Source organism: Malaclemys terrapin, chromosome 6, assembly GCF_027887155.1.
Source record: "Malaclemys terrapin pileata isolate rMalTer1 chromosome 6, rMalTer1.hap1, whole genome shotgun sequence".
NCBI lineage: Eukaryota > Metazoa > Chordata > Testudines > Emydidae > Malaclemys > Malaclemys terrapin.
In genome coordinates this window covers 79406439-79431506 of record NC_071510.1, presented here as the reverse complement: position 1 = coordinate 79431506, position 25068 = coordinate 79406439, and the positions used below count along the sequence as shown (strand labels likewise).

The 25068-nt window shown below is 39.7% G+C and overlaps 1 protein-coding gene across 1 annotated transcript in view; it reads left to right on the top strand.

Moving 5' to 3' along the window:
• The window catches only part of RASA1 (RAS p21 protein activator 1), a 108824-nt gene extending 92345 nt beyond the window's left edge, over positions 1–16479 (top strand). The window contains exons 20-25 of the mRNA XM_054031735.1: positions 201–287; positions 2266–2333; positions 5286–5374; positions 10045–10122; positions 11470–11604; positions 15614–16479. Coding sequence (XP_053887710.1) covers positions 201–287; positions 2266–2333; positions 5286–5374; positions 10045–10122; positions 11470–11604; positions 15614–15697 — 541 coding nt within the window. The 3' untranslated portion in view covers positions 15698–16479. The remainder of the gene's footprint in view (positions 1–200; positions 288–2265; positions 2334–5285; positions 5375–10044; positions 10123–11469; positions 11605–15613) is intronic.
• Positions 16480–25068: the final 8589 nt, after the last annotated feature.

The window sequence follows — 25068 nt, the reverse complement described above, 5'->3', positions numbered from 1 at the left end:
GACAAAATGAAGCCCTACTTGAAAGCAATGATACAAATGCTGATGAAGTACCTATACAAAGTATAGACAGAAGGTAACCTTATGTTGGTGAAAGGCTTTCTACAGTATTTGTAAGTGCACAGTTCCTACCATATATTATGGCAAATAAATATTTAAAATTGCTTAATGTGTCAAGGCTGTTAACTCTACTATTTTGACAGGACATTGAGATATATTTATGGGTGTTTGCAGAAGTCTGTCCAACACAAGTGGCCAACCAATACCACAATGAGAACCAGAGTTGTTAGGTAAGCTGCTTGTTATTTCATTTGTTTGCATGTTATAAAAGTTCAGAAAGAAAAGGTCTTATATTGAGGAAGTGACACGCATTGTTAGCACGCTAGGTAGTTTGGCTTGCAATGCCAGTTCAGCATCTGTAATGCATAACATTATCTAAGACCATTGTAATATCTAAGCACAATGCTTAAGCTAAGGATTGAGGGCCTGATTTTAGATGAAGTCACTGTAGCGATGCTGTTGTAAAATGGTGTAGGCAAGAGGCAAATATGGCCTTGAATATTGGATTTTAAAACTTCCAAATAATGCAACAAAATGCAAGTACATTCAGATTGTTGTGTTACTTTCCTTTTCATGTATTTAAAGAGGAAAATATCCTATAGCTGGATATGAAAAGTATCATTCTATTGTGTTAATGTTTGTGAATATCAGAAAATTAACTTACTACCTCTCAGTAGGCTGTGTAGTAATGCAGTGCAGTCTATTTAAGACTGGTCCGCTTATGACTGTAAAATACAAAAGATAGTTTCTTAATCAAACACACAGATTCATTATAGTCTTGTTATTGCTTAAATTTTACAAGGCATTTTCTAAACTGCCAGGCAAATGATTGTTTATCAGGATGTATAAAATCCACTGTCTCCAAGGGTTAAAACAGGCACAACAATAGTTTTGCACAGATGTTTAATTTCTCTGCCTGTGCGCTAACACATTAGCACCTTTAATGTGCTTTGGGGTAACTGATCAAGATGGCAAACTTAAGGGGAAAGCTCTGTGGTTTAGAATGTGAAAGAAAAATGATTACTTATCTTCTGATTAAAAAATATATGAAAGCAGCTGTTCGCAGTACCCTGTTCTTTGCTAGCCAGATGGCTGCAGAAGTGTAAATCTCAGTCTGGCTGCAAAGGTCACAAATCTCAACCATTTGTGTGTTTGTTAAGTGCTGACTTAAATCTAAAGGAAGTTCTGTGTTTTCAGATCCATTTTAATACTTCTGACTGAGACCTCTTTTTTACTGCTGCATTCTTTATTAAACTCTGGGATTTAAGGCAGAGAAATGTAGGGCTGAAGGGAGACATTAGGAAAAGGATTCCTTTTCCATATTGCTGCAAAGAGAACTGTCCTAGGAAATGCAGCATTTGTTCTTGTCAGATTTGCCAGTTCATTATGTTTCAGAGGAGCTCAGTTGCTTGCTTGTAATTTAGAAAAACAAATTGGTATGGACAATAGCAGAAACATTCGGAGTGGTTGAAAAACTAGAACCAAAACTGGGGGGGGGGGGGAAAAAAGTTAGGCTGCATCAGTAGGGACCCAATAGTAGAGGGACTAAGGAATACCTTGGGAGGAATGTCTAAGGACTTAGTAGTTTTGATTAGCAGCTCTATTTTTCCTCCATTGTTTGACCTTGGACTTAAGATCTTGGGCTGCAAAGTGGACCAGGGAGAATCAACTTAATGTAGGGCGTCATCTGACAATGTAGAGAGGGCAACACTGCATTTCTTCCATCGGCCAAACGAAAGTTTGGTGGTTGAAGCAGTGATGGCCATAAGAAAGACCGAGTACACCGATGATAATGTTCCAGAATACTCAATGCCACTACTGATTTACTTGGGTGCTGAACTGACCAATACTGAGCTGAAATACTCAGCATTGGACTGGAAAGCCAGACTTTCATGGCTAAAGGCCATTTTGTACTTTGGAAGGTGCTGCCTGCCTTAGTCATGTGTTTTCCCCAAACAAGCATCGGGAGCTCAAAAACCCATGCACAAGGACATAGACCTGGCCCAGCATAAGAGCAAGACCAGTCTTCACTGCAGGTGTGATAATAGCAAGATATTCTTAATTAACAAACATATTCACAGCATCTAAAATGACTAGTTAAACTGTTTTAAAGAGATTACTCTTTCCACACCACCTTAAATGAATATACAATTTTACGCTAAATACAAAAACTTAATTATTGAATAAAACACTTTTCTCCCCTTTCAGTGGCTTTGTTTTTCTCCGACTGATTTGTCCTGCTATCCTGAACCCAAGGATGTTCAATATCATCTCAGGTGACTATGCACTTCAGACTTTGAATATGTGGTAATGGTACAATCGTTGAAATGGGTTACCTTAATATGTCACTGTACTCACTATATCTTTCAGGACAGACTATTGGCCATTCTTGCTGAATTATATCCTTAATGTTTCATGTTGCTACATGGCTTTGAACACTGTTTGGCCAAAAAACTATTTTAATTGGCTGGATCGGTCTTTTTGTTATCATTCTCATGGTTAAATTTCTATTATACAGCAGAAGTAGATGATAAAGTCTATGTTTCTGGCTTAACCACAGTCTCTTGTTTTAAGAGCCTGTAAAATATGCCCTGCTCTCTAATTGATATATTGTTCGATCTGAACATGATTGGTCTAGTACAGGGATCCTCAAACTTCATTGCACCGCAACTCCCTTCTGACAACAAAAATTACTGCATGACCCCAGGAGGGGGACCAAAGCCTGAGCCCTGCTGCCCCAGGTTGGGTGGGGAGAGGGGTGGCGGCAAAGCCCAAGCCCCAGCCCCATCGCTCCAGGTGGGGAGGCCAAAGCCCAAGGCTTGAGCACCATGTAAGGGGACTGTAGCCTGAGCCCCGCCGCTGAGAGCTGAAGCCCTTGGCCTTCGGCTTGGGCGCCAGGCGGTGGGGCTTAGGCTTAGGCTGTGGGAGGTGGGGCCCAGGCCCCAGCAAGTCTAAGACAATCCTGGTGACCCCATTAAAATGGAGTCGCGACCCACTTTGGGGTCCCGACCCACAGTTTGAGAACCCCTAGTCTAGTAACAATCACAAATTACTTAAACTTTTGTTTTGCCTTCAAATAGTATTTTAATTTTGTTTCATAATTAAATGCCCAGAAACATAGAGTTGTCTCATTCCCTTCCAAAATGTGGGGAGTGAGTAAACTTACGCTTTGAATTTCCTGGCTTTTGGAGTTTGAGATACATGCCACCCCCAAGATGCAACCTTCTGTGGTGCCTCAGTCCACCAACAACACACATACTACAACTCTACAAATGCTACAGAACACTTTAGAACAGAACATGTGAGTTGGCAAGGCCCCTGTTCCTGGCTCACCCATAGGAAGAGGGTGCAGGGAGAGGTGTTCATTCCTGCCAGTGAGTCAGGGAACCCCCTGATCCTAGTTCATACATGGAGGTCAGGGAGAAGGACTCATTGTCTTCCATACCTAAAGCACTCCCACCACATGCCTTCCCTCCCAATCTCCCTCTCCTATCACCCTCCCTATTTATCTCAATCCCCCTTCCCTTTACTGCAGCCCCAAACCCCTCTTCCTGTATTCTGCCCAATCCTAATCCCTCCTTTCAACCTCCATGTGCCCTGCTCTGACATACACCCCTCATTCCCCTTCACTACTCTAAACTCTCTTCCCACTACATCCCTTCACTCTGCTGCAGCAGCAACAACAACAAAAGAATAAATGTTATGAACAGTTCCTGTTAGGATGATTGAATATCGGGAACACTTGACCAAATGATCTAGGGACTTGATTTCTTTTGATCACACTGAGTTCCGTTGTTCAGGAAACATGATTATGTTATAACTGTCTTTCATCTTCCCTTATTTAATCAATGCTAATTTTTTGACAGTATTTCTGAAGTAAAATGAGACTCTGCATATGGATTTTAGAGCAATTTAAAAACTAGAAATTTTGGTCTTGGGGCAAAACTTCCAAAAAACAGACTGCAGGCAGAGAGCAAGTAGTACTGTGCACTAGCTGAGAAAAAGGCCAACTGAGTGAAATTAGCTGTGGGACGATTAGAGCCATATTTGAGCCCCAGGTGTGTGTGGAAAGCTACAAGAATTTCATTTTAAAATAGTTTTTTTTAGGGAACAGTACATCAGGAATCCCTTGCTCAGGAGACCCCAACTTTGGACTACTAATACTTTGCAGCACCCCCAGGATGTACTGCAAATTACATGACAATCTCTGAATAAGTACTGTCATATAGAATAGCCTTTAGAATAGTCCCATTTAAACAAAGTGATATTCAACTTTAATTATAGCAGAGCTGGCTCTCTACTAATAACCATCTCCTGGTACTAACATTTTCACCGTGTCCCATTTCTGGCAATGGGATGGGCACAAAGAAATCCTAGCTGCTTGAGATATATCTTCAGCACATGAATTCTTGCCTTTTGATTAGCCTGTATATGTTTACTGTACAGATTGACAGATAAAAATTAAGTTGATATATGATGTCTAGCTTGTGTTCTTTTTTCCATTGAAAGGAAATGGGCATGGTTAGTACTTTTTTTATTTAAAATATAAATTAGTAGCCAGAGTTACATGACACTGCAGGATCACTTGCATGTGGATGTAAAATAAAGAGCTCCAGTGTCGTCATTCTCTTTAGGTATATTCTTGAACTGAAAAACATTCATTAGTCTGATGATGAAGCACCATCCTGCTGTAAAGAAAACTTCCAATTTTTATGGAAGTTTTTTGTTTTTTACTTAACACACAAAGCCTTAATGTTCATCTCTAGCAGCCTTTTTAAAAACCACTACTTTTTCATTTGAGTATGTGAGGAGTGTATCCAAGGATGGTGGGATTTTCCTCCCACAGGTAGAAAAAACTATCCACTGTTGTAGGTTTCAGAGTAACAGCCATGTTAGTCTGTATCCGCAAAAAGAAGAACAGGAGTACTTGTGGCACCTTAGAGACTAACAAATTTATTAGAGCATAAGCTTTCGTGGACTACAGCCCACTTCTTCGGATGCATATAGCTGTTGTAGGAAGTCTGGTGTGAAAATGCCACACTGATTTCCTTTCATGCCCCTGTTCCTATGCAACTCTGTTTGTAATAAAACTGCATCTTTATTTTGGTTGTAATACCAGGATCACTCTTTGAGTATTGAATAGAAAATTAATATTTTGGCGTGACTAACCATACAAGATTTTAATTGTAGTTTCAATTGAAATCAGCTGTGATATGTGTTTCTCTCAGATTCTCCTTCTTCCACTGCTGCAAGAACACTGACGCTGGTCGCCAAGTCTGTGCAGAACTTAGCAAATCTGGTTGAGTTTGGAGCTAAGGTGACTATGTATAGTTAAACTATAATTAAAGAATGTAAAATTTCTGCTATATATAGCATAGGTGAAACAAGTCCTAAAATCAATGGTTCTCCAATTAATCAGGTGTATTGTAATGTTAGTTTGGTCCACATGGAATGAAAACTTAACCCCAGTTATAAAATATTTCAGATGTATAAAATCTTTGTTCCCAAAAGCAAGCAAGTGATTCCATTGAGATGATTTCAGAAGCAAATCAATTTCCTTCTTTCTGGAGGTGCTGATTTTTACAAAAAGCTTTGCTTGCATAGTGTATGTCAGAAGTGCTCACTACAAATCTTAACTAAATTTAGGGGGAGAGACTGCAAGTCTCCCTCTTGATATGTTCCGATCATAAGTCCCATGAGAAGTGGAGTGTTTCATGTAAGCCTCTTATATTCATCTTTTGGTTGGTTCTTTTGGTTTCTGTTCTGTGAGCATTTCCTTTCTTAATTGTGCTAAGGTCTACAGATCCGTTACAATTGTCCTTCCTTCTGCTTCTGGCGGTGGGGGCAGGAGCAATCTTGTCCATCACTGGCAGCAGAGGAGTGCTCTGCCTGCTAAAGTTCCCTTCACTGGAGACCATTTCCACAACTAGGATAATTAGCTCTGCTTTTGTAAATTACAGATTGGGTTAACTATAGTTTGAGGAGAAGGCATGACAGCTTCTACTACAGAATGTGAGACATTTTCCCTAATGAAAACAAACCCACATCTTCGTATGGCAATTTCCATGTTTGCTCTGGATGTCAAATTGGCTCCAGGGCAGACTGGATCTTTGGACTTTATTACTCAAAGAAAGGAATTTTTCAGGTGAGAACAGAAATTTTCCTATACTTTATTGTGCTAAAGTCTACAGATCCATTACAATGGGATTTTCACAGTAGTGTGCTTCAGGGTTGGGAAGTGGGATCATCTTTTAAACATGGACATCCAAAATAGGTTATATTATGTATTTTCCATCTCCCCCTGGATACTAGGTCCGGAGAAGCCTTCTGCCAATAAATGGCATTGGCTAAAAGATTGACTTGACCAATAAGTAGAACATTGGTGAATTTATTTATTGATGGCCACGTAGCTGCCTAGCAGATCTCAACACAGGAGACATGCCTTCTCTGTCCAGAGATTCAATGCTGCGAAAGACTGGCTTTTTATACTTGACAGAAGGGAAAATATTTCTTGAATTTACTTTGTAAATGACTGTAATGACAGTTGTGAGGACTATTTGTCTGAATTAAAAGCACAGTACTGAATCGCCTCCAAGAAAGCTCCCGACTTCAAAACTCATCTGATTGGAGATAGTAGCTATTGGAGGTTTAATGCTATTGGATAGAAAGTATGATACCTCCTGCAGAGTTTCAGTCTGGACAGTTCTGTAATGAGAATGAGGTTCTAATGTCATGCTCTGTGGCATTGTAGGATTGTTGTCCTAAGGAAGCAGTTAATGTTGGGATTTGTTACACACACACACACACACACACACACACACACACACACACACACACACACACACACCTTCCTTTTCTTGAGTGTGCTAATTGCATTATAATACAATGACTTGAGCTTTTTGCTTGGATACTTTCATATACAGTAATTCCTCACTTAATGTAGTTATGTTCCTGAAAAATGCGACTTTAAATGAAAAGATGTTAAGTGAATCCAATTTCCCCATAAGAATTAATGTAAATGAGGGCGGGGTTAAGTTCCGGGGTTAAGTTCCGGGGAAGCTTTTTTCACCAGACAAAAGACTATATTGTGAAAGACCCAGACCAGTGGGGTACAGGAGTCTGGTAGAGGGCAAATATACTGGTCACTGGATGAGTAGTTTTCTGTTCCCTAAGTGACCAGAGCAGGGGTTGCACTAGAGTAATCAGGAACCTGCTAGAACCAGTTCAGGCAGGCAGGCTAATTAGGACACCTGGAGCCAATTAAGAAGAAGCTGCTAGAATCAATTAAGGCAGGCTAATCAGGGTACCTGGGTTTTAAAAGGAGCTCACTTCAGTTTGTAGGGCGAGTGTGAGGAGCTGGGAGCAAGAGGCGCAAGGAGCTGAGAGTGAGAGGATGTGCTGCTGGAGGACTGAGGAGCACAAGCGTTATCACACACCAGGAGGAAGGTCCTGTGGTGAGAATAAGGAAGGTGTTTGGAGGAGGCCATGGGGAAGTAGCCCAGGGAGTTGTAGCTGTCATGCAGCTGTTACAGGAGGCACTGTAGACAGCTGCAGTCCACAGGGCCCTGGGCTGGAACCCGGAGTAGAGGGCGGGCCCGGGTTCCCCCCAAACCTCCCAATTGACCTGGACTGTGGGTTCTTCCAGAGGGGAAGGTCTCTGGGCTGTTCCCCAACCCACATGGTGAATCTCTGAGGCAAGAAAATCCGCCAATAAGCGCAGGACCCAAGATAGAGGAGGAACTTTGTCATTATATATATATATACACATACACACACACACACAGTATAAGTTTTAAACAAACAATTTAATACTGTACATAGCAATGATGATTGTGAAGCTTGGTTGAGGTGGTGAAATAAGAGGGTGGGATATTTCCCAGGGAATGCTTTACTGGCTAAATGATGAGGGCTCAGCCAAGTGCTAATTCAAGGGTTAACATATTGTTGTTAATGTAGCCTCACACTCTACAAGGCAGCATAAATGGAGGGAGGGGAGACAGCATGGCAGACACACTTACTCTAGCTACCACTTGTGGAGTGATATTGACTCTTGTTTTACTTCAGGACTGCTTCAACTTGTTATATGACCAGTATTCATTTCTATATTATTGGCAAGAGCCAGGATTGTAAATCAACTTTTCCAGTGATGCTGAATACCTTCAGTTTTCCATAAAGTTCCATCATATCACTAAGAGAGCTAGGAACTGATTTACCTTATGGTCTGACTTCAGGGCCCAGAACCCTACATACCTACATGAGATAGATTGGTTATCCCACTGTCTTTTTCAGGTTGAAGCTGTTAGTCTATGAAATATTTAAGGCTGAGTGGGACCACGCTTACAGTATTGTCCGTTCATGTTGTCATTGTTCCTGAAAGCTTGGGAGGAACTTAGTGTATCAGATGATGGTTCTTTTGTTTGTTTGTTTGTTTTCTCTGTTTGGTTTTGAGGCCACTTATTTTCATGCCCAAAGAAGAGGCTCAAGTGATTCCTGCCTGTGAAGGAGACACTCTCTCATGTGTAAACCTCCCCTCTGAGAAACACTGAGTCCCTGAATACAGGGAAGATAGTCACTTTCACCTTTAATAGTGACACCAGGTTGAATATGGACAGGTGTGCACTGAGGAACTTTCTGGCCTTATAAAATGGAGGCCAGGGGTATAGAAAGAAGGAAAAAAAAGGTCAGCCAAAAGGCTCCTAATTGTCTGATTGTTTTTCTGCATATGGGTTGCTGTCTCTCTTGTCATTGCACAGGTAGCTGCTGGAGGAGAAGGTAAAGCTAGTTGAGGCATAGTAACCTGCCGTAGAAGCTGGGAAAAATATCTTGGACCTAAGAGCATGGTGACCCACAGCAGCAGCTGGGAACAATAGCCCGATAGTTAGGGTATGGCAACTTGCAGAGGCAGCAACAGCCAAATAGTTTACTTATCTTTTAGGTGTGGCAGAAAATCCCAATCCCTCTATTGTTTCTTTCCAGGGAGCATGAGGACTGGCTTGCTGAGGCTGCTCCTGCATCTTGCTCAACAGAGTCAGCCTCACTAACATACCTAGCTCCTTTTCTGCCCGGGGAGGAAACTAAGTGACCCTGTCTAGACTGGGCTGAAGGTTGGAGTAAATTGGACAGAGCCATCTGAGCTCCCCAGTGAGACACTCGAGAAGGGAATGAAGCAGGAAATACAAACCTTTCTTTTTTGCCTTTGGCTTTCCTGGTCTAGCTCACAACTAGCCACTGCAAAAGCCACTGAGGGGACAGTCTCTCCAAAGGCAAATGCAACCTTGGAACACAGCTGAGAATTAGACATATTATTGAGCTAAATCGTTAGTCACTTTCAATAAAGTTTGGAATTTCTCTCAGGAAAGCTCTGCAGCAGAGAGGTCTGGCTGAGTTGCTAGGGTCCCCAAAAACAATGGAGGAATCTTCAAGGGATGGGACAGTCTTCTGTTGCAAGCAACTGACCATTCTGATTCAGTTCCCAAACTGCAAATGGTCTGAAATACCATTGTAATGGATCTGTGGACCTTAACACGTTGAAGGATGATTTCAAGCAGTTTTGACCTTTTTAATACACCCTTGTTTTAACACAAAAACGTAATCTGAAATTTAACCATTTTTAAAAGGACAAAAACAAGATATTTAGTCCCCAGATATGAAACATTTCTTATTGCTGTTGTGTTTTGTAGGTATTGCCTGAAACATGTTTCAGAATTGAATAATTCCAAACATATATAGCACAGCCAACATATATCTACAAGCAAACTCTTGTGACTACATCTGGAGTGCAAAAACTGCAACAGCAAATTAAAGTTATTTAATGTTCAGACCTGAGTAGCAACTAGAGAATTTAAGGCACAAATAGGAAGTGAACCCAATCCATTCTGAAATTATATGCAAAGTCATAGGGTCCACAAACTATTGAATGTTTATTGTAAGTAGGTACATATGATTGAATTGGTTCTATTTATTCTAATAATACTTTTTAAATTTTAGGAGCCTTACATGGAGGGGGTAAATCCATTTATCAAGAGTAACAAACATCGCATGATCATGTTTTTAGATGAACTTGGGGTAAGAGTGTTATAAATTTTACAATCTAAGCTAGAAGTTATATAGATTTATACATATCAAAGAATAATGTAATAACAAATCTTAAAGGTTCTCATTAAATACCTCTGAAATCCAGCAACTTCTGAGTATTGTCTCAAATGTCCTAGTTAGAGGGTATATTGTTAACTTAAAACTTATCTTTAAGGTCTCAATATTCAGAAACAAGGCAGATCACTGATCTTAACTTAATGTGCAAAGATTTACCAAAAACAACATCTTGCAAAACCATATTTAAAAAAAAAAAACAAAAACTCTTACTCTTACCTGTAGGAGTAAGGTAACATGGCAACATGGATCCATTGTGGAGGTTAGCAAATCTGACTCTAATAGAAGAAAAAAAGTTGAATTTTAAGTTAGTAAGGTGCTGAATGTTTGTCTTAACCTGGCTATTTAAGACAATCTATGCGTTATTCTAAATTGTCAAGGTTTAAAGAGAATTGAGATTTACAGATCACTTTAAATCAAACAATGTAACTTAATACCATGCAAATGCTATAACAGGAGTAGCAGTGCGTGTAAGACTTTACTTTTCAGGAATCTCAGTTTTAGAGGATTGATTCAGGAAAGCATGAAAATTTGTGCCTAAATGCTTTGCTGAATAGGGATGCTGTCATGAATTGGAGCCTAAATAAGTAACTTTGGAAGATACTTCTTACTATTTTTTTGATACATAGTCAATAGAAATTGCTATTTACAAGGGATACTGAGTCACTGATTTATTATTTTAATGGTATCTGATTACTGTATACTGGTCCACCACTGTTTTCATTAACTTGCCAGTTAATTTCTGCTCTCCCATTTTTGCTGTTGCTATCTTTGAATATAGAAAATTAAATAAATGGATGCATCATCTAGCTTGAGGGGAAGAGGTAGAGAGCATGAAAATGCCACCCAGAGAATCCCTTGCTAGCCAATTCAAAGAGGTAGCCTAGATGGCAACACCAGATCATTTTCCTTTCAGCTGAAAGAGAAATTGGTGCATTAGTGATCAGCAACACTGGAGTGGCCATTCCAATTAAGTACAGGGGATGCAATATAGGAGTAGGCTCTAACTACATTCAGATATCTTTTAAAGAGCTAAATAATAATATTGGTGGAGTGAGGGCAAATAATTGGTATCAGAGCATGAGTAGAAAGCTTGGCTAACTGAGAATAATATGATGAATGTTATGATGCAACTGCCTGCAGTATTGAAAGTAATGTGTTGCACAATACAGTTGATTAGTGGAGAGAAGTGTAATGGAACTTTCTTTGCTATTTTATGAATACTTTTGAATTCTAAACACACTTTTATCATTCTTGTTAAAGAATGTACCTGAACTTCCAGACACTACAGAGCATTCTAGAACTGACTTGTCTCGTGATCTAGCAGCCTTACATGAGATTTGTGTGGCACATTCAGATGAGCTTCGGACGCTCAGTAATGAGCGAGGCGTAATGCAGGTAAGAGTTGTTATAGCAGAAAGCCCCCATCTCAGATAGTTGAAATTTTTTACACTAAGCACTGATGCAAATTTAATAATACTTATTTGATACTTCTGTACTAAGGAGTTAAGATAAATAGCTTTAGATAGGTTACTTCATCAGTATAATGTTAGGAGGATGAGGTAGCTCTAAAGGTAAATACTATTCTGTTCACTCAAAATGGCTAGAAGTGCTCTGTAGCAAAACCAAAAAGCCTTTTAAGTGCCTGGAGGAGGCCTGCTTACCAGAAACCAGTTTTCCCTCTCTGATAGGTTCTGAGGGCTACTAGTATGGTATATGCTTTTTTTTTTCTATTTAGAAAAGTGAATGTTGTTTGTTATCTTTTCAACTGCTATTTCATTTCAGTTTCGTGGTTTGTATTATCTTTGAAAGCAAAAGATGCAAGTTTTTCTTTTCCAGTAAGAAAACTCTCTGGACCTTCAATAATTGTTCTGCTTAAACTTTATAATATAATATAAATTATAATAATTAGGGCTGTTGATTAATCCCAGTTAACTCATGCAATTAACTAAAAAAAATAATTACGATTAAAAAAATTAATTGCAGTTTTAATTACACTGTTAAACAATAGAATACCAATTGAAATTTATTAAATATTTTGGATGTTTTTCTACATTTTCAAATATATTCTGTGTTGTAATTAAAATCAAAATATATATTATTTTTATTACAAATATTTGCACTGTAAAAATAAAAGAAATAGTATTTTAAATTCACCTCATACAAGTACTTTAGTGTAATCTCTTTGTCGTGAAAGTGCAACTTACAAATGTAGATTTTTTTTTTTTTGGTTACATAACTGCACTCAAAAACAAAACTGTGTAAAACTTCAGAGCCTACAGGTCCACTCAGTCCTACTTTTTGTTCATCCAATTGCTAAGACAAACAAACAAAGTTTGTTTACATTTACAGGAGATAATGCTGCCCTCTTATTATTTACATCACCAGAAAGTGAGAATAGGCACTTTTGTAGGAATTTACGTGCCAGATATGCTAAACATTTGTATGCCTCTTCAGCCACCATTCCAGAGGCCATGCTTCCATGCTGATGACGTTCATTAAAAAAATTATGCGTTAATTAAACTTGTGACTGAATTCCTAGGGGGGAGAATTGGATGTCCCCTGCTCTATTTTAGATGCATTCTGCCATATATTTCGTGTTATAGCAGTCTCGGATGATGGCCCACCACATGTTGTTCATTTTAAGAACTCTTTCACTGCAGATTTCACAAAACGCAAAAAAGGTACCAATGTGCGATTTCTAGAGATAGCTACAGGTTTAAGGTTTAAGAATCTGAAGTGCCTTCCAAAATCTGAGAGGGACGAGGTGTGGAGCATGCTTTTAGAGCAACACTCCAATGCGGAAACTACAGAACCCAAACCACCAAAAAAGAAAATCAACCTTCTGTTGGTGGCATTTGACTCAGATAAAGAAAATGAACATGTGTCAGTCTGCACTGCTTTGAATTGTTATCGAGCAGAACTCCTCAATAGCATGGACGTGTGTCCCCTGGAATGGTGGTTGAAGCATGAAGGGACGTATGAATCTTTAGCGCATCTGCCACGTGAATATCTTGCGACGCCAGCTACAACAGTGCCACGAGAACGCCTGTTCTCGCTTTCAGGTGACATTGTAAACAAGAAGCAGGCAGCATTATCTCCTGCAAATGTAAACAAACTTGTTTGTCTGAGCGATTGGCTGAACAAGAAGTAGGACTGAGTGGACTTGAAGGCTGTAAAATTTTACGTTTGTTTTTGAATGCAGGGTTTTTTGTACATAATTCCACATTTGTAAATTCAACTTTCGTGATAGAGATTGCACTACACTACTTGTATTTGGTGAATTGAAAAATACAATTTCTTTTGTTTTTTTACAGTGCAAATACTTGTAATAAAAATAAATATAAAGTGAGCACTGTACACTTTGTATTCTATGTTGTAATTGAAATCAATAAATTTGAAAATGTAGAAAACATCCAAAAATATTTAAATGGTATTCTATTATTGTTTAACAGTGCAATTAATCATGATTAATTTTTTTAATTGCTTGACAGCCCTAATAATAATATAATTATAATATAATATTCATTTTAACTTTCACTGCCCTGAGCCATCTCAAATTTCACAGATAACAAGCAGTATTCGTCTTTGGACTACTAACTGCAAAGAGCAATCTTTTTATTGTTAGAGTTCCCCCACTAGGCAATTCTAGTTACTACACTGTATGAAACAAGTATTGCTGGCTGCTATAGTGGAGTGTACAGAAAAGTGTAATTTAATTAGTCCAAGTACTGCCTTCTCGTGCCCTATATAAGCTGTTAGTGAAAGACAATTGGAAAATACTTCACTTCCATATCACTAGTTCAAATCCAGTCCAGGTTAAAACCAAATTTCAGTGGCCTATGAGAAAAGTCACTCAGTCAATCCACTATATTGACTAACGTGTATAGCCAGCTATGACCGGGGTCCCAGGGAGTGACGCTGAAGTTACAAAGCTGCAAAGAATGGGGCAGACAATCCCCAAAGCTGGTGAATATTTCAAAACTTAGATTTACCAAACCAGCAAAAAACAGCTTCTATAATACCTTACTGGTTACCCAGAGGCCAACAACACACTTCCCTTAAAGCAGCCTAGCCTTAGGCCTCCACCCCAGACACCCAAGTCAAATATGATGAGGATTACTGAAAATCTTATTCATCATATAAGAAAGTTTACCGATCCCAAACAATTGGACACATTATCTCCCAGGTTAACGAATACTTCAGATCTTACCCAAATACATGCTTACAGCCAATTCTTATTAACTAAACTAAAATGTATTAAAAAAGAAAAGTGAGAGTGTATTGGTTAAAAGATAAATATACGGACAGACATGAGATCACATTTATAGTAGAGATGGTGAGCTTTGTAGTTGCAAAGAGTTCTTTCAGAATTAGTCCATAGGTTATAGTCCAATGGCCTTATTCAGGGTGATCCAGATAGGACTGGAGGTCTCAGTCTTATGACTAATAAGGCGGGATTGGGGAAGCTTTCATTAAAATGGTGTTGGGGCGTGTGTGTGTGTGACTATAGACATGGGGACATGGTTGTCAGTTTGACACCTGTTCTTGAACACTACTTTAAGCAGCATAAAATAAACTAAAACACCTTTTTGGAGAGAATCTGAAGTATTTGAGGGTTGTGGATGTGCTATTGTAGCTTTTTTGATATGTGTGTATTCCTGTAAGTGAAGTTTAATTCCTTTAAGGAAAATTTTCTAAACCCCTATTTCTGGTGGGGCAGGAAAAGACCTGGCACTTGAGAACCACAGCATGAGGCAGTTGAGGACTTTTCAGTTAAGTGCTACAGACCACTTTCTGCCGTAGTAACCTACAATTCTACCTTGAAAAGTGAATATGTAAAAATTGCACCTTTTCTGCATAATTGCTCCAGTTGCATCTGGTTATTTTAGTAACTAAATTCAGTCTTTACATCTGTTAATCCCATGGAGCCAACCCCCAAAAGAGTAAACTGTATTTTATCCTTTATGTGCATTGTTTCAGTTGCCTGTCCAAATTCTGCTCTTATCTGTGAGGTAACTAAGAACTCATCTTAGCGTAAAAAATCCTTTTCACTGATGTTTGAGGAGGAGAGAACTCAACTTTTATATCCGAGCTTAAGTTTGTAATTAAAAAAAAAAAAATAAACATTTTAACTTTAGAATGTTGGTGTATTTCTCTCTCTACATCAAATGTTATTTTTACAGTCACATTTCAGCTCAGGGCATTGCTTTAAAGACCAAGGAGTCTGATCAGTTCTTTCATTTTACTTTAAACTGTGTAATAGAAAGCTGTGCACACTAATGTATAAAAGCAAGTCTCATGAAGAAGTTTACATAGAAATGTATCTAGAAAATGTGGTTTCCTGATGTGATATTTTCCTAATTATTTGTGCATAATATTACTATTATTGACTTTCTTTCTACAGCATGTCTTAAAGAAGCTTCTAGCTATTACAGAACTGCTTCAGCAAAAACAAAATCAGTATTCAGTGTCTAATAACATCAGGTAGCAGCCTTCTACCTAGACTTCTTCATGGATCCAGCATGCCCAACATGGCAACTCACACAATATCACTTCCTTCTTGCTCTTGCCAAAAATAGCACACCTTTTTCACATTCCCAGTGATGTGTGAACTATGCAAAAAGAAAACAAAGATTCTGTTGGTGAATATTTCTACCAGCAGCTTTTTAAGCTATCTGTGCAGGATGTTTGCACTTTTTTCCACATGGAACCAATTTTCACAACCTCTGAGCCTTGATGTACAGATCACCTTCCACGAAGAAAATGCTGTGACTGTGTCTTGAACTTTAAAAGTCATTTTCAACACCTTGCCAAAGTTTTGCTGTCTGGAAAAGAATTTATAGTCAACTGACAAGGAATGAAACACATTATTTTGACAGCTACGTATAACTGGATTGAAAACGTTTCTTACTGTAATTTGACTGGTTACAATTATGACTTTGACTGTTCAACCACTTTAATTTGTATTTACAGTTTCAAGAATTTGACATTATCGTAGGAACAATCTTTTGCTGTACACTTTTTATACCATGCTGTTTCTCTTGCTGGAATTATGTTCAAAGAGAATATGCAGAATGGGTCTCGTCAGCTTTATTTTTTAATGTGCCATTGATTCTGTCTGTTTGAATAATTCTTCCATCAAGGATTGTATATCCAGATAAATCACAATGCTTTTGTAAAATGTTTACAACAGTAAATAATTTGAACTCAATAAATTTATTGATCATTGTATCAGACATGCATGCATTCATTAAACCCTTTTATAAAGTATAGCGTGGTTGGAGTGTTGTGTAATGTAAGTCAGACATGATTTCTATAACTGGTGGAAAATACTTTTTAAGTGTTTCAAAAATCAGTTTTTAAAATAAAATCAATTTGTAGTTAGAATCTCTGACAACTGGATAAATTTGTTGAATTTTTGAAGTTTGTTTTGTGAACTTGTTCTTTGTAGTCTACTTACATGCAAATCAAACCTTCAGAGTGAACATTTCAAACTCATCTTGCCTATTTTTAGCAGGGGACCTCAAAATAGCAGCTGTTGTTTCATACTCTCCTCTGATATCCAGCCACAAAAGGATAAGTGGGAGTTTCGATGTACCAACTCAGTTTCAGTGTTTTTGCTTATGGTTGTTTTTTTATTAGGACTTTCGATTAATCTCAGTTAACTCATGTGATTAACTCTAATTAATCTTGATTAAAAAAATTAATCATGATTAAATGCAGTTTTAATCATATTGTTAAGCAATAGAATACCAATTGAAATGTATTAAATATTTTTGGATATTTTTCTACATTTTCAAATACATTGATTTCAATTACAACACAGAATATAAAGTGTACAGTGCTCACTTTGTACTGTTTTTTATTACAAATACTTGCACTGTAAAAATGATAAAAGAAATAGTATTTTGCAGTTCATCTCATAGAAGTACTGTAGTGCAATCTCTTTATTATGAAAGTGCAACTTATAAATATAGATTTTTTTTGTTACATAACTGCACTCAAAAACAAAACAATGTAAAACTTTAGAGCTTACAAGTCCACTCAGTCCTTTGTCTCGTTCAGCCAATCGCTAAGACAAAAAAGTTTGTTTACACTTATGGGAGATAATGCTGCCTGCTTCTTATTTACAATGTCACCTGAAAGTGAGAACAGGCGTTCCCATGGCACTTTTGTAGCCAGCATTGCAAGGTATTTACATTCCAGATATGCTGAACATTCGCATCATAGGCGCCAACTTCCCCTCTGCACGGTGGGTGCTTGACCCTGCCCCGCCCCACCCCCATTCCAGCCCTTCCCCAAAGTCACTGCCCCACCTGCCTTTTCCAGCCCCGCCCCCATTCCACCTCCTTCCCCCAAGACCCCACCCTGCCTCTTCTCCACCTCCACCCCTGAGCGTGCGGCATCCGTTCCTTCCCCTCCCTCCAGGAATGTCCTAAGCACTGCCAAACAGCTGTTAGGCGGTGGGCGGGGAGCGGGAAGCGCTGGAGGAGTGGGGACACAGCACGCTGGAGGGGTGGAAGAGGAGGAGGGAGCTTGGCTGCTGGTGGGTGCGGAGCACCCGCTAATTTTTCCCTGTTCCCACATTCTGCCATATATTTCATGTTATAGAAGTCTCGGATGATGACCTAGCATATGTTGTTCATTTTAAAAACACTTTCACTGCAGATTTAACGCAAGGCAAAGAAGGTACCAGTGTGAGATTTCTAAAAATAGCTACAGCACTTGTTCCAAGGTTTAAGAATCTGAAGTGCCTTCCAAAATCTGAGAGGGACAAGATGTGGAGCATGCTTTCAGAAGTCTTAAAAGAGCAACACTCCAATGCAGAAACTATAGAACCCGAACCACCAAAAAAGAAAATCAACCTTGCTGGTGTCATCTGACTCAGGTAATGAAAATGAACGTACGTTGGTCTGCACTGCTTTGGATCATTGTCAAGCACAACCCATCATAAGCATGGACGTGTCTCTTCTGGAATGGTGGTGGAAGCACGAAGGGACATATGAATCTTTAGTGCATCTGGCACGTAAATATCTTGCAACACTAGCTACAACAGTGCCATGTGAATACTTGTTCTCACTTTCAGGTGACATTGTAAACAAGAAGCGGTCAGCATTAACTCCTGCACATGTAAACAAAATTTTGTCTGAGTGATTGGCTGAACAAGAAGTAGGACTGAATGGACTTTCAGGCTGTAAAGTTAGACATTTTATTTTTGAATGCAGTTATTTTTTGTACATAATTATACATTTGTAAGTTCAACTTTCATGATAGAGATTGCACTACAGTACTTCTATTAAGTGAATTGAAAAATACTATTTTTATTTTTACAGTACAACTATTTATAATAAAAATAAATATAAAGTGAGCACTGTGCACTTTGTATTCTGTGTTGAAATTGAAATCAATATATTTGAAAATATGGAAAACATCCAAAAATATTTAAATAAATGGTATTCTATTGTTTAACAGCGCGATCAATCATGCGATTAATTTTTTTAATTACATGATTATTTTTTTATACTTGTGAGAATTCTTCATGTTGAAACTAAAGTACGAAATATCTCCCTATAATGCAACAAAAATGGATATTTCCAGCATTTGTATTCAAAACTATTCTGTTTTTGTAACAATTAAATAGTCCTCTAAGCTGAGTCTTGAGATGAATTGACAGACACAATTCATCGGAAAGACGGTCAAACATCACTGGACTTGGCAACATTTTATTTTTATTTTTTATAATTTTGACTTTATTTTTTAGCACATCTTATGTATTTATCTATGTAATTGTTCACAGTTGAAGGAAGTTATGGGGATGTCAGATAATAAGTAATGACAGTGAGATTCAAAAATTTAAAGCCTTAACTATTAAAACATAAATTGTCACCCTCACATGGCAAACTATATAAAGTAACAACAAAGAGTCTGGTGGCACCTTAAAGACTAACAGATTTATTTGGGCATAAGCTTTCGTGAGTATAAACCTCACTTCTTCGGATGCCTCCGAAGAAGTGAGGTTTATACTCACGAAAGCTTATGCCCAAATAAATCTGTTAGTCTTTAAGGTGCCACCAGACTCTTTGTTGTTTTTGTAGATACAGACTAACACGGCTACACCCTGATACTATATAAAGTAAATATCCTTAAATCAAACTTTACCTTCTCAAGCAGCGTTTTTCTTTCTTAAATTTTGATTATCTTCATTGGAAATTTTTTTTCAGTCTGTGTATGGTGGAATTGATGTTAACTGACGTTTATCGCTAAAAATCTAATCCTTCCAAGTCTAGTTATAACACCATTATTCCAGAATGAGGGAGGGGGAACATGGGCGAGGGAGTGGGAGAGAAGAGGAAACAGATGGGTAGAGAGATGGTAGCAGTGTTACCGAAAAACTGGTAGAGCTACTGGATGCTGCCATTTTCCTTTCATTTTCGAGGGGTAGAAGACATCAGTGTGATAGGAGGGACTCGGCAGATATTAAGCCAGGTAACTGGAGTACCTACAGCAGAAGATCTTCTAGGACAGGAGCAAGTTGGACAGCTTCAGAGAATAGATCAGGAAGGTAAATAGGGATGTGTGGCCTTAAAACAATATTCTAGTGAAAAATTAGCTTAATCTGCATGTACAAGTAAGAAAGCATGTACCAATATCTGAACAGGTAAGATTGGAGAACTTTTTTTGTGAGTATGGACTTTCAGTAAGCAAGGTGTGAAGTTAAACGTGAAGTAGTCATTCATGTTAATGTGATAATGGTAGGATGCAGGCCATGTCTAAATGAACTGGAAGTTGATAGTTGAAAGAGCTAGAACTGTCTGAAGCTCATTTCTTTTGCCAAATAAGATGTCAGTTTTTGGTAGGTGATAGTGTGGGGTTTGTTAGAATTTATGTATTATTCTGATTTATATACTGTGCTGTTTATGTACTGCTTTGTGAAGTTTATGGGTCCATGGTCATGGTCAAGTTGTTGTTTGGACTCCATTTTGTGCGTCCTTTTGGTTGGGTCTTTGACGCCTTTTCTCCCAATGGCAGGAAGAAAAGTGCGGGAAAAGGTCACATGCCCAAGTTTATTTAAGGCCAGCGCATTCAGCATCCGGGGCTGTCCACCACAGAGGCAGACAATGCCTAGTTCTGCGCACACATTGAGAGGCAAGAGTCTTCACGAGATACCTACCTGAAGACCATCGCAGGGTATCCTGATCCACCTTCAGTCTGTGTCCCTCTTGTCATCCCATCTAAGGCAGTTACAGGTCTGGAATCCAGCAACTGCCGCAGTAGTCTGCAGTCACAACCAGCTGTCTGCCTTTCCATCTGAGTTGCCAGTGAAAGTAATTTCCTGCAAGTAAAGGAGTTCCCATAGCTTGCCAAGGGTAGAAGGGAGCCGGTCTTTATGCCCTTTTGGGTCAAACCTCTGAGCTATTATTCTGTTGCCTTCGTTAATTTGTTTAATTTTAATAAATCTTAGTAAATCTATCAATACACTGGGTTATTTTTACTTACCTCATGAGTTTTAAAAAGTGATGGAGATATTTATCCGGGTCCGAACCTTAGTCTTACTTATCTGTTACAGAGTTTTGAGGTAACAGTTATGGTGACCACAGCAGGACCCAGTTTAAAACCCTGTCTAAAACTGCCGCTTTTAACTGCCACTCAGAGCCCCCTCTTAAGTTGTCCATTCTTTACATTATTGTCTGCTCAGGAAAGGTTTGAGAGAAAAAAAGGTCCATTGACCTGCGGGGGAGTGCCGTTTCTGCTCGGCCGCTGACACACAGACTTTGTGGGAGGTGCTGAGAGATGCCTCAGAAGCTGCTCTGTGTACCCGCACCGGCCAGAAGGTTCAGGAAGCACAGTAAAGCCCCGGCTCAATGGACCCAGCGAGATTGGCAGACTCTGGCCTCTGTGGCCCGGTGCACGCTGCCGGTTCTAGTTCCAAGGAAGCCTGGTGAGAGCAACGAGCCAGTGCTGACGGTGAGCTCTGTTGTATCAGCACTCTGGCTGTGACAGCCCGGTGAGTGCAAGACACGTGCTGGCTTTGTAAGCCCAGCGGACAGGAAAGGGCACCAGCCACTCCGGCCTAGTGGGCATGGATAGGCTCGGAAATCGAGAGCTATCAGAGGAATAGAAAGGCTCTGGTCTCTCTGTGATAAGCTGAACATTTTTGTGGGTAAGACATCAGCTGACAGGGTAAGATGGCAGTAAAGGTTTTTGGATCAACCGGATGGACAAGGCAGATTAATAAAAACTCCCTTGAATTTTGTGTCAACTTTATTTGGGAAAAATCAGAACCCATGAGAAAAGAACTTATTTTCAGGGGAAAATGCATTGGATAAATGTTGTAAACATGGGAGAGATTTGTGATCTCTCAGCCCTCCCCTACTAAGAAAACCAAGAAAAGAGCCTTATTATACGGTCTAGTAATGGTAGCTAAAGAGCTAGACGAACAGGTGAAACTCCACCAAGAGTCTGCTTCCAAAGCTCAAGGACAAGTAAATGGTGAGAAAGCTGAGTTAGAAAAGCTCACTATGCAACATAACACCACATCAGCTCTAACATTAAATCAAGCAGTGCAGATAAACCAATTAGAAGAACAAATCAAAGAATGAAATGGAAATTTAATAAAAAGAAAATTACATACTGGCAAAGAAATTAAAAGATTCCCAGGCTGCAATAAGGGGGCTAATGAAGGAGGTGACAAAAGTCAAAGACTACTGGGAATCATACAATACACATGTTAAAAGAGAAACTGAAAAGATCACAAGGGGACAAGGGGTTATAAGTGCCATCCATACTGATGCCTTAAGGGGGTATGAGTATGAAAGGGAAATAGCACTTCCGGATTACAGTGATAGCTATACTCTGCCATCTGCCTCAAAGAAGTCATGAGATCTCAGGTAGAGGAGGAGGGGAGGAAATATCCTCCAAATGCACCAGTTACCACCACAGTGGTATGGGCCCAACAAAGCACCTGAAACACGCTATGAAATTCGTGCACTAGGGCCAGAACAAGTTAGGGCAATGGGTAAGAACATGGGACCCCTTATTAAAGAAAATGTCCTGGACTGGCTTGTGAAAATTAGCAGCGTAGCCGGTATCAGCAAAGAGGACACTGTCACCCTGATAAGAGAGTGCATGAATGGGGAAGATGTTGGGGCTCTGCCAAGTGAAGTCTAGCTAGCTAATGTAGATGAATTGATAGATATCTACATAGCAGTAACCAAACTACACTATCCCATGAGAATCTCTTGGGTAAAATGTACTCTGACAGACAGAAATTAAATGAAAGACCAGAGAAATGTCTCGCTAGAAAGCATTTGTTATATTGGCTTACTGGAATGTCACCAGTCATAAATGGAGTGGCAACATATGACACCCCTGAATTCAGGGAGCTGTTAGTGCAAGGTGTACTACGAGCACAGAGAATAACTATGGGACCAGCTAACCCCAGGGTAACTAGCCTCAAAGAATTAGAAATCCGAGCTCAGGAAACTTATGAATTACATCACAATGCTTACCCTGGCTCTTGGAACAAGAAAAAAGTAGCTGCAATCAAAGGTGCTGACAGTAAGCAGGTCAGTGAATTCAAAGGAAAGGGGAATAATGATTCAGCCAACACTCGAGATTCCAATTACAATCGAGCTGCTGCAAATGAAATGAAGGAATTTAGATCAGTCCTGTGGAAAAGGCTCTTAAAATATGAAGCCTGAGATCAAATCGATCACCTTCCCACAGAGGAGCTGTTTAGGAGGTTGTCTAAGTACGAGGGAGACAATTCAACAGCAAATGCAGTGACTCCTCCGAGACCAAGAGAGATGCAAAACTCCTTATGAGGGTGCCAAACTCTCCCTCCCCCTTCATATGTGGCACCTATTAACGACAAATGGGGAGACCAGTGGTGGACATCTGCCTGGTAGGGGAGTTTGGTAAAATACAGCAAACAATGCTGCTGGACATTGGTGCCACAATGTCGATAGTCTCTACCAGGGCAGCTCCACTAATCAAAAAGCTTCCCATCCAAGAGATCAAGGTGCTAGAAGGCTATAATGGCAGAGAGCACAGTTCCCTTCTCAAAACACAACCTGTATATAATAGGAACATTAACGATGGAGGCCACCTTTGGGATGCAGAGGCTAGATGGGCATGGCATCCTGGAGGTAGATATACTGAAGAAATTGAATATGATTGTGGACATCCCAAATCAGATGTTAATCCAGGGGAAGGAAGATTTACAGTGTCTGCCTCACACCGTGTGGACACTTTGAAAGCTCCAACCGAGATTGGGATTCCTTCATGGGAGAAGATCTAGCTCAGGTCACCAGCAAATATCCCCACGTCTTTGCTAAGAACAAGTTGAACTGTGGTAAGATCCAAACAGAAATCATGGTAGAGGATCCAGATCTGAGGCCACAGAGACAGCACAAATATTCGCAAGCAGCCCAGGAGGGGGATCCGGAGTACCATTGTCTCGTTAAAAGAACAAGGAGTCCTTGTCGAAACTGCCAGTGTCTATAATGCTCCAATATGGCCGGTTGCATCGTGATGTGTGGTACAAATTCGCATTCACATATGATAATCAGCAGTTAACATTCACAAGGATATCACAATGCACCCTCGCTTTGTCATAGAAATGTGACAAGAATGTGGAAACACCTGAGCCATAAAGACAAGGTCATCAGTTATGTGGATGACATTGTAGCCACAAAATCAAGAGAAGAAAATCTAAAAGTCTTAGATGAGGTGTTTGAAGGTCGTTCAAGAGACTGGATTTCTCATCAGTTCACAGAAGGCATAGTTGTTAAAACAGCAAGTGACTTATTTCGGAGTAGAACTAGTAATACACGGACACCGATCAGACGCAAGTAGAATAGTGCTTATCTGCAAGTTGTCAGCTCTGCGTGATATCACTCCTTTGAGGTCCTTTTTACGCCTTATGGGATTCTCAAGAGACTTTATAGATGGGTACGTGGAGATTGCTCAACCCCTCTGTGCCCTGCTCAGAAAAGGACAGGATTGGATCTGGGGAGACTGAGAGCAAGAAGCTATTTGTAAACGTAAACAAGCTTTTGTACAAGCCCCTGTGCTCGCATACCCCCATCCTAAAAAGCCATTTCATCTGCAACTCACCACTATGGGACAAGGGCTGAGCATTGTCTTGCTACAACAGAGTGGTGCAAGTCTTAAGCCTGTAGCCTATGGATCAAAACATCTGTCTGAGATTGAAAAGAGGTACTCGCCCTATGAGAGAGAGATTTTGGCTTTTATCTGGTCCCTGAAACATCGGGAATATCTTATCAGGATGGACCCAGTGGTGCTACGGACAACGCATATGTCCATACATTGTCTTGTCTAGAAATGTTAACGAAAGCAGGGCCTCCATACCTTATCCACCTGCACCTCAATAGAAAGGTGCAGGTGGATAAGGTAATGACCCTATCAATGGTCCCATTCACTCTGCTCACACAGGGTGAAGAGCATGAATGCCTACTGCTGCAGGAGGAGGTAGAAACGATCAAATCCCCTTTTCAGCTGGAGGTCTCCTTTGAAAAAGCTAAGAAGGTGGGTCAAGACATATGGGTAGTTATCATCAACAGGGCAAGCCTTCGTTCTGCCCAAGCAGCAGAGATTGTGGCAGTAGTAGTGGCCCATGATGCAGCATATTAGAAATCCGACATCATCATATGTTTTGACTCGGATTGGGTCATTAGAGCCCTCCTCGATTGGATGACAGTCTGGATAGCTAGAGACATGACCTCAGCTGATAACAAGCTGGTTGCACATGCTAAATATTTTGTGCATGCATGGAGATTGTCTGAAGCCAGGACAGGACAGACCTATTTATTTAAAGTAAGAGCACACAGGAAAAGC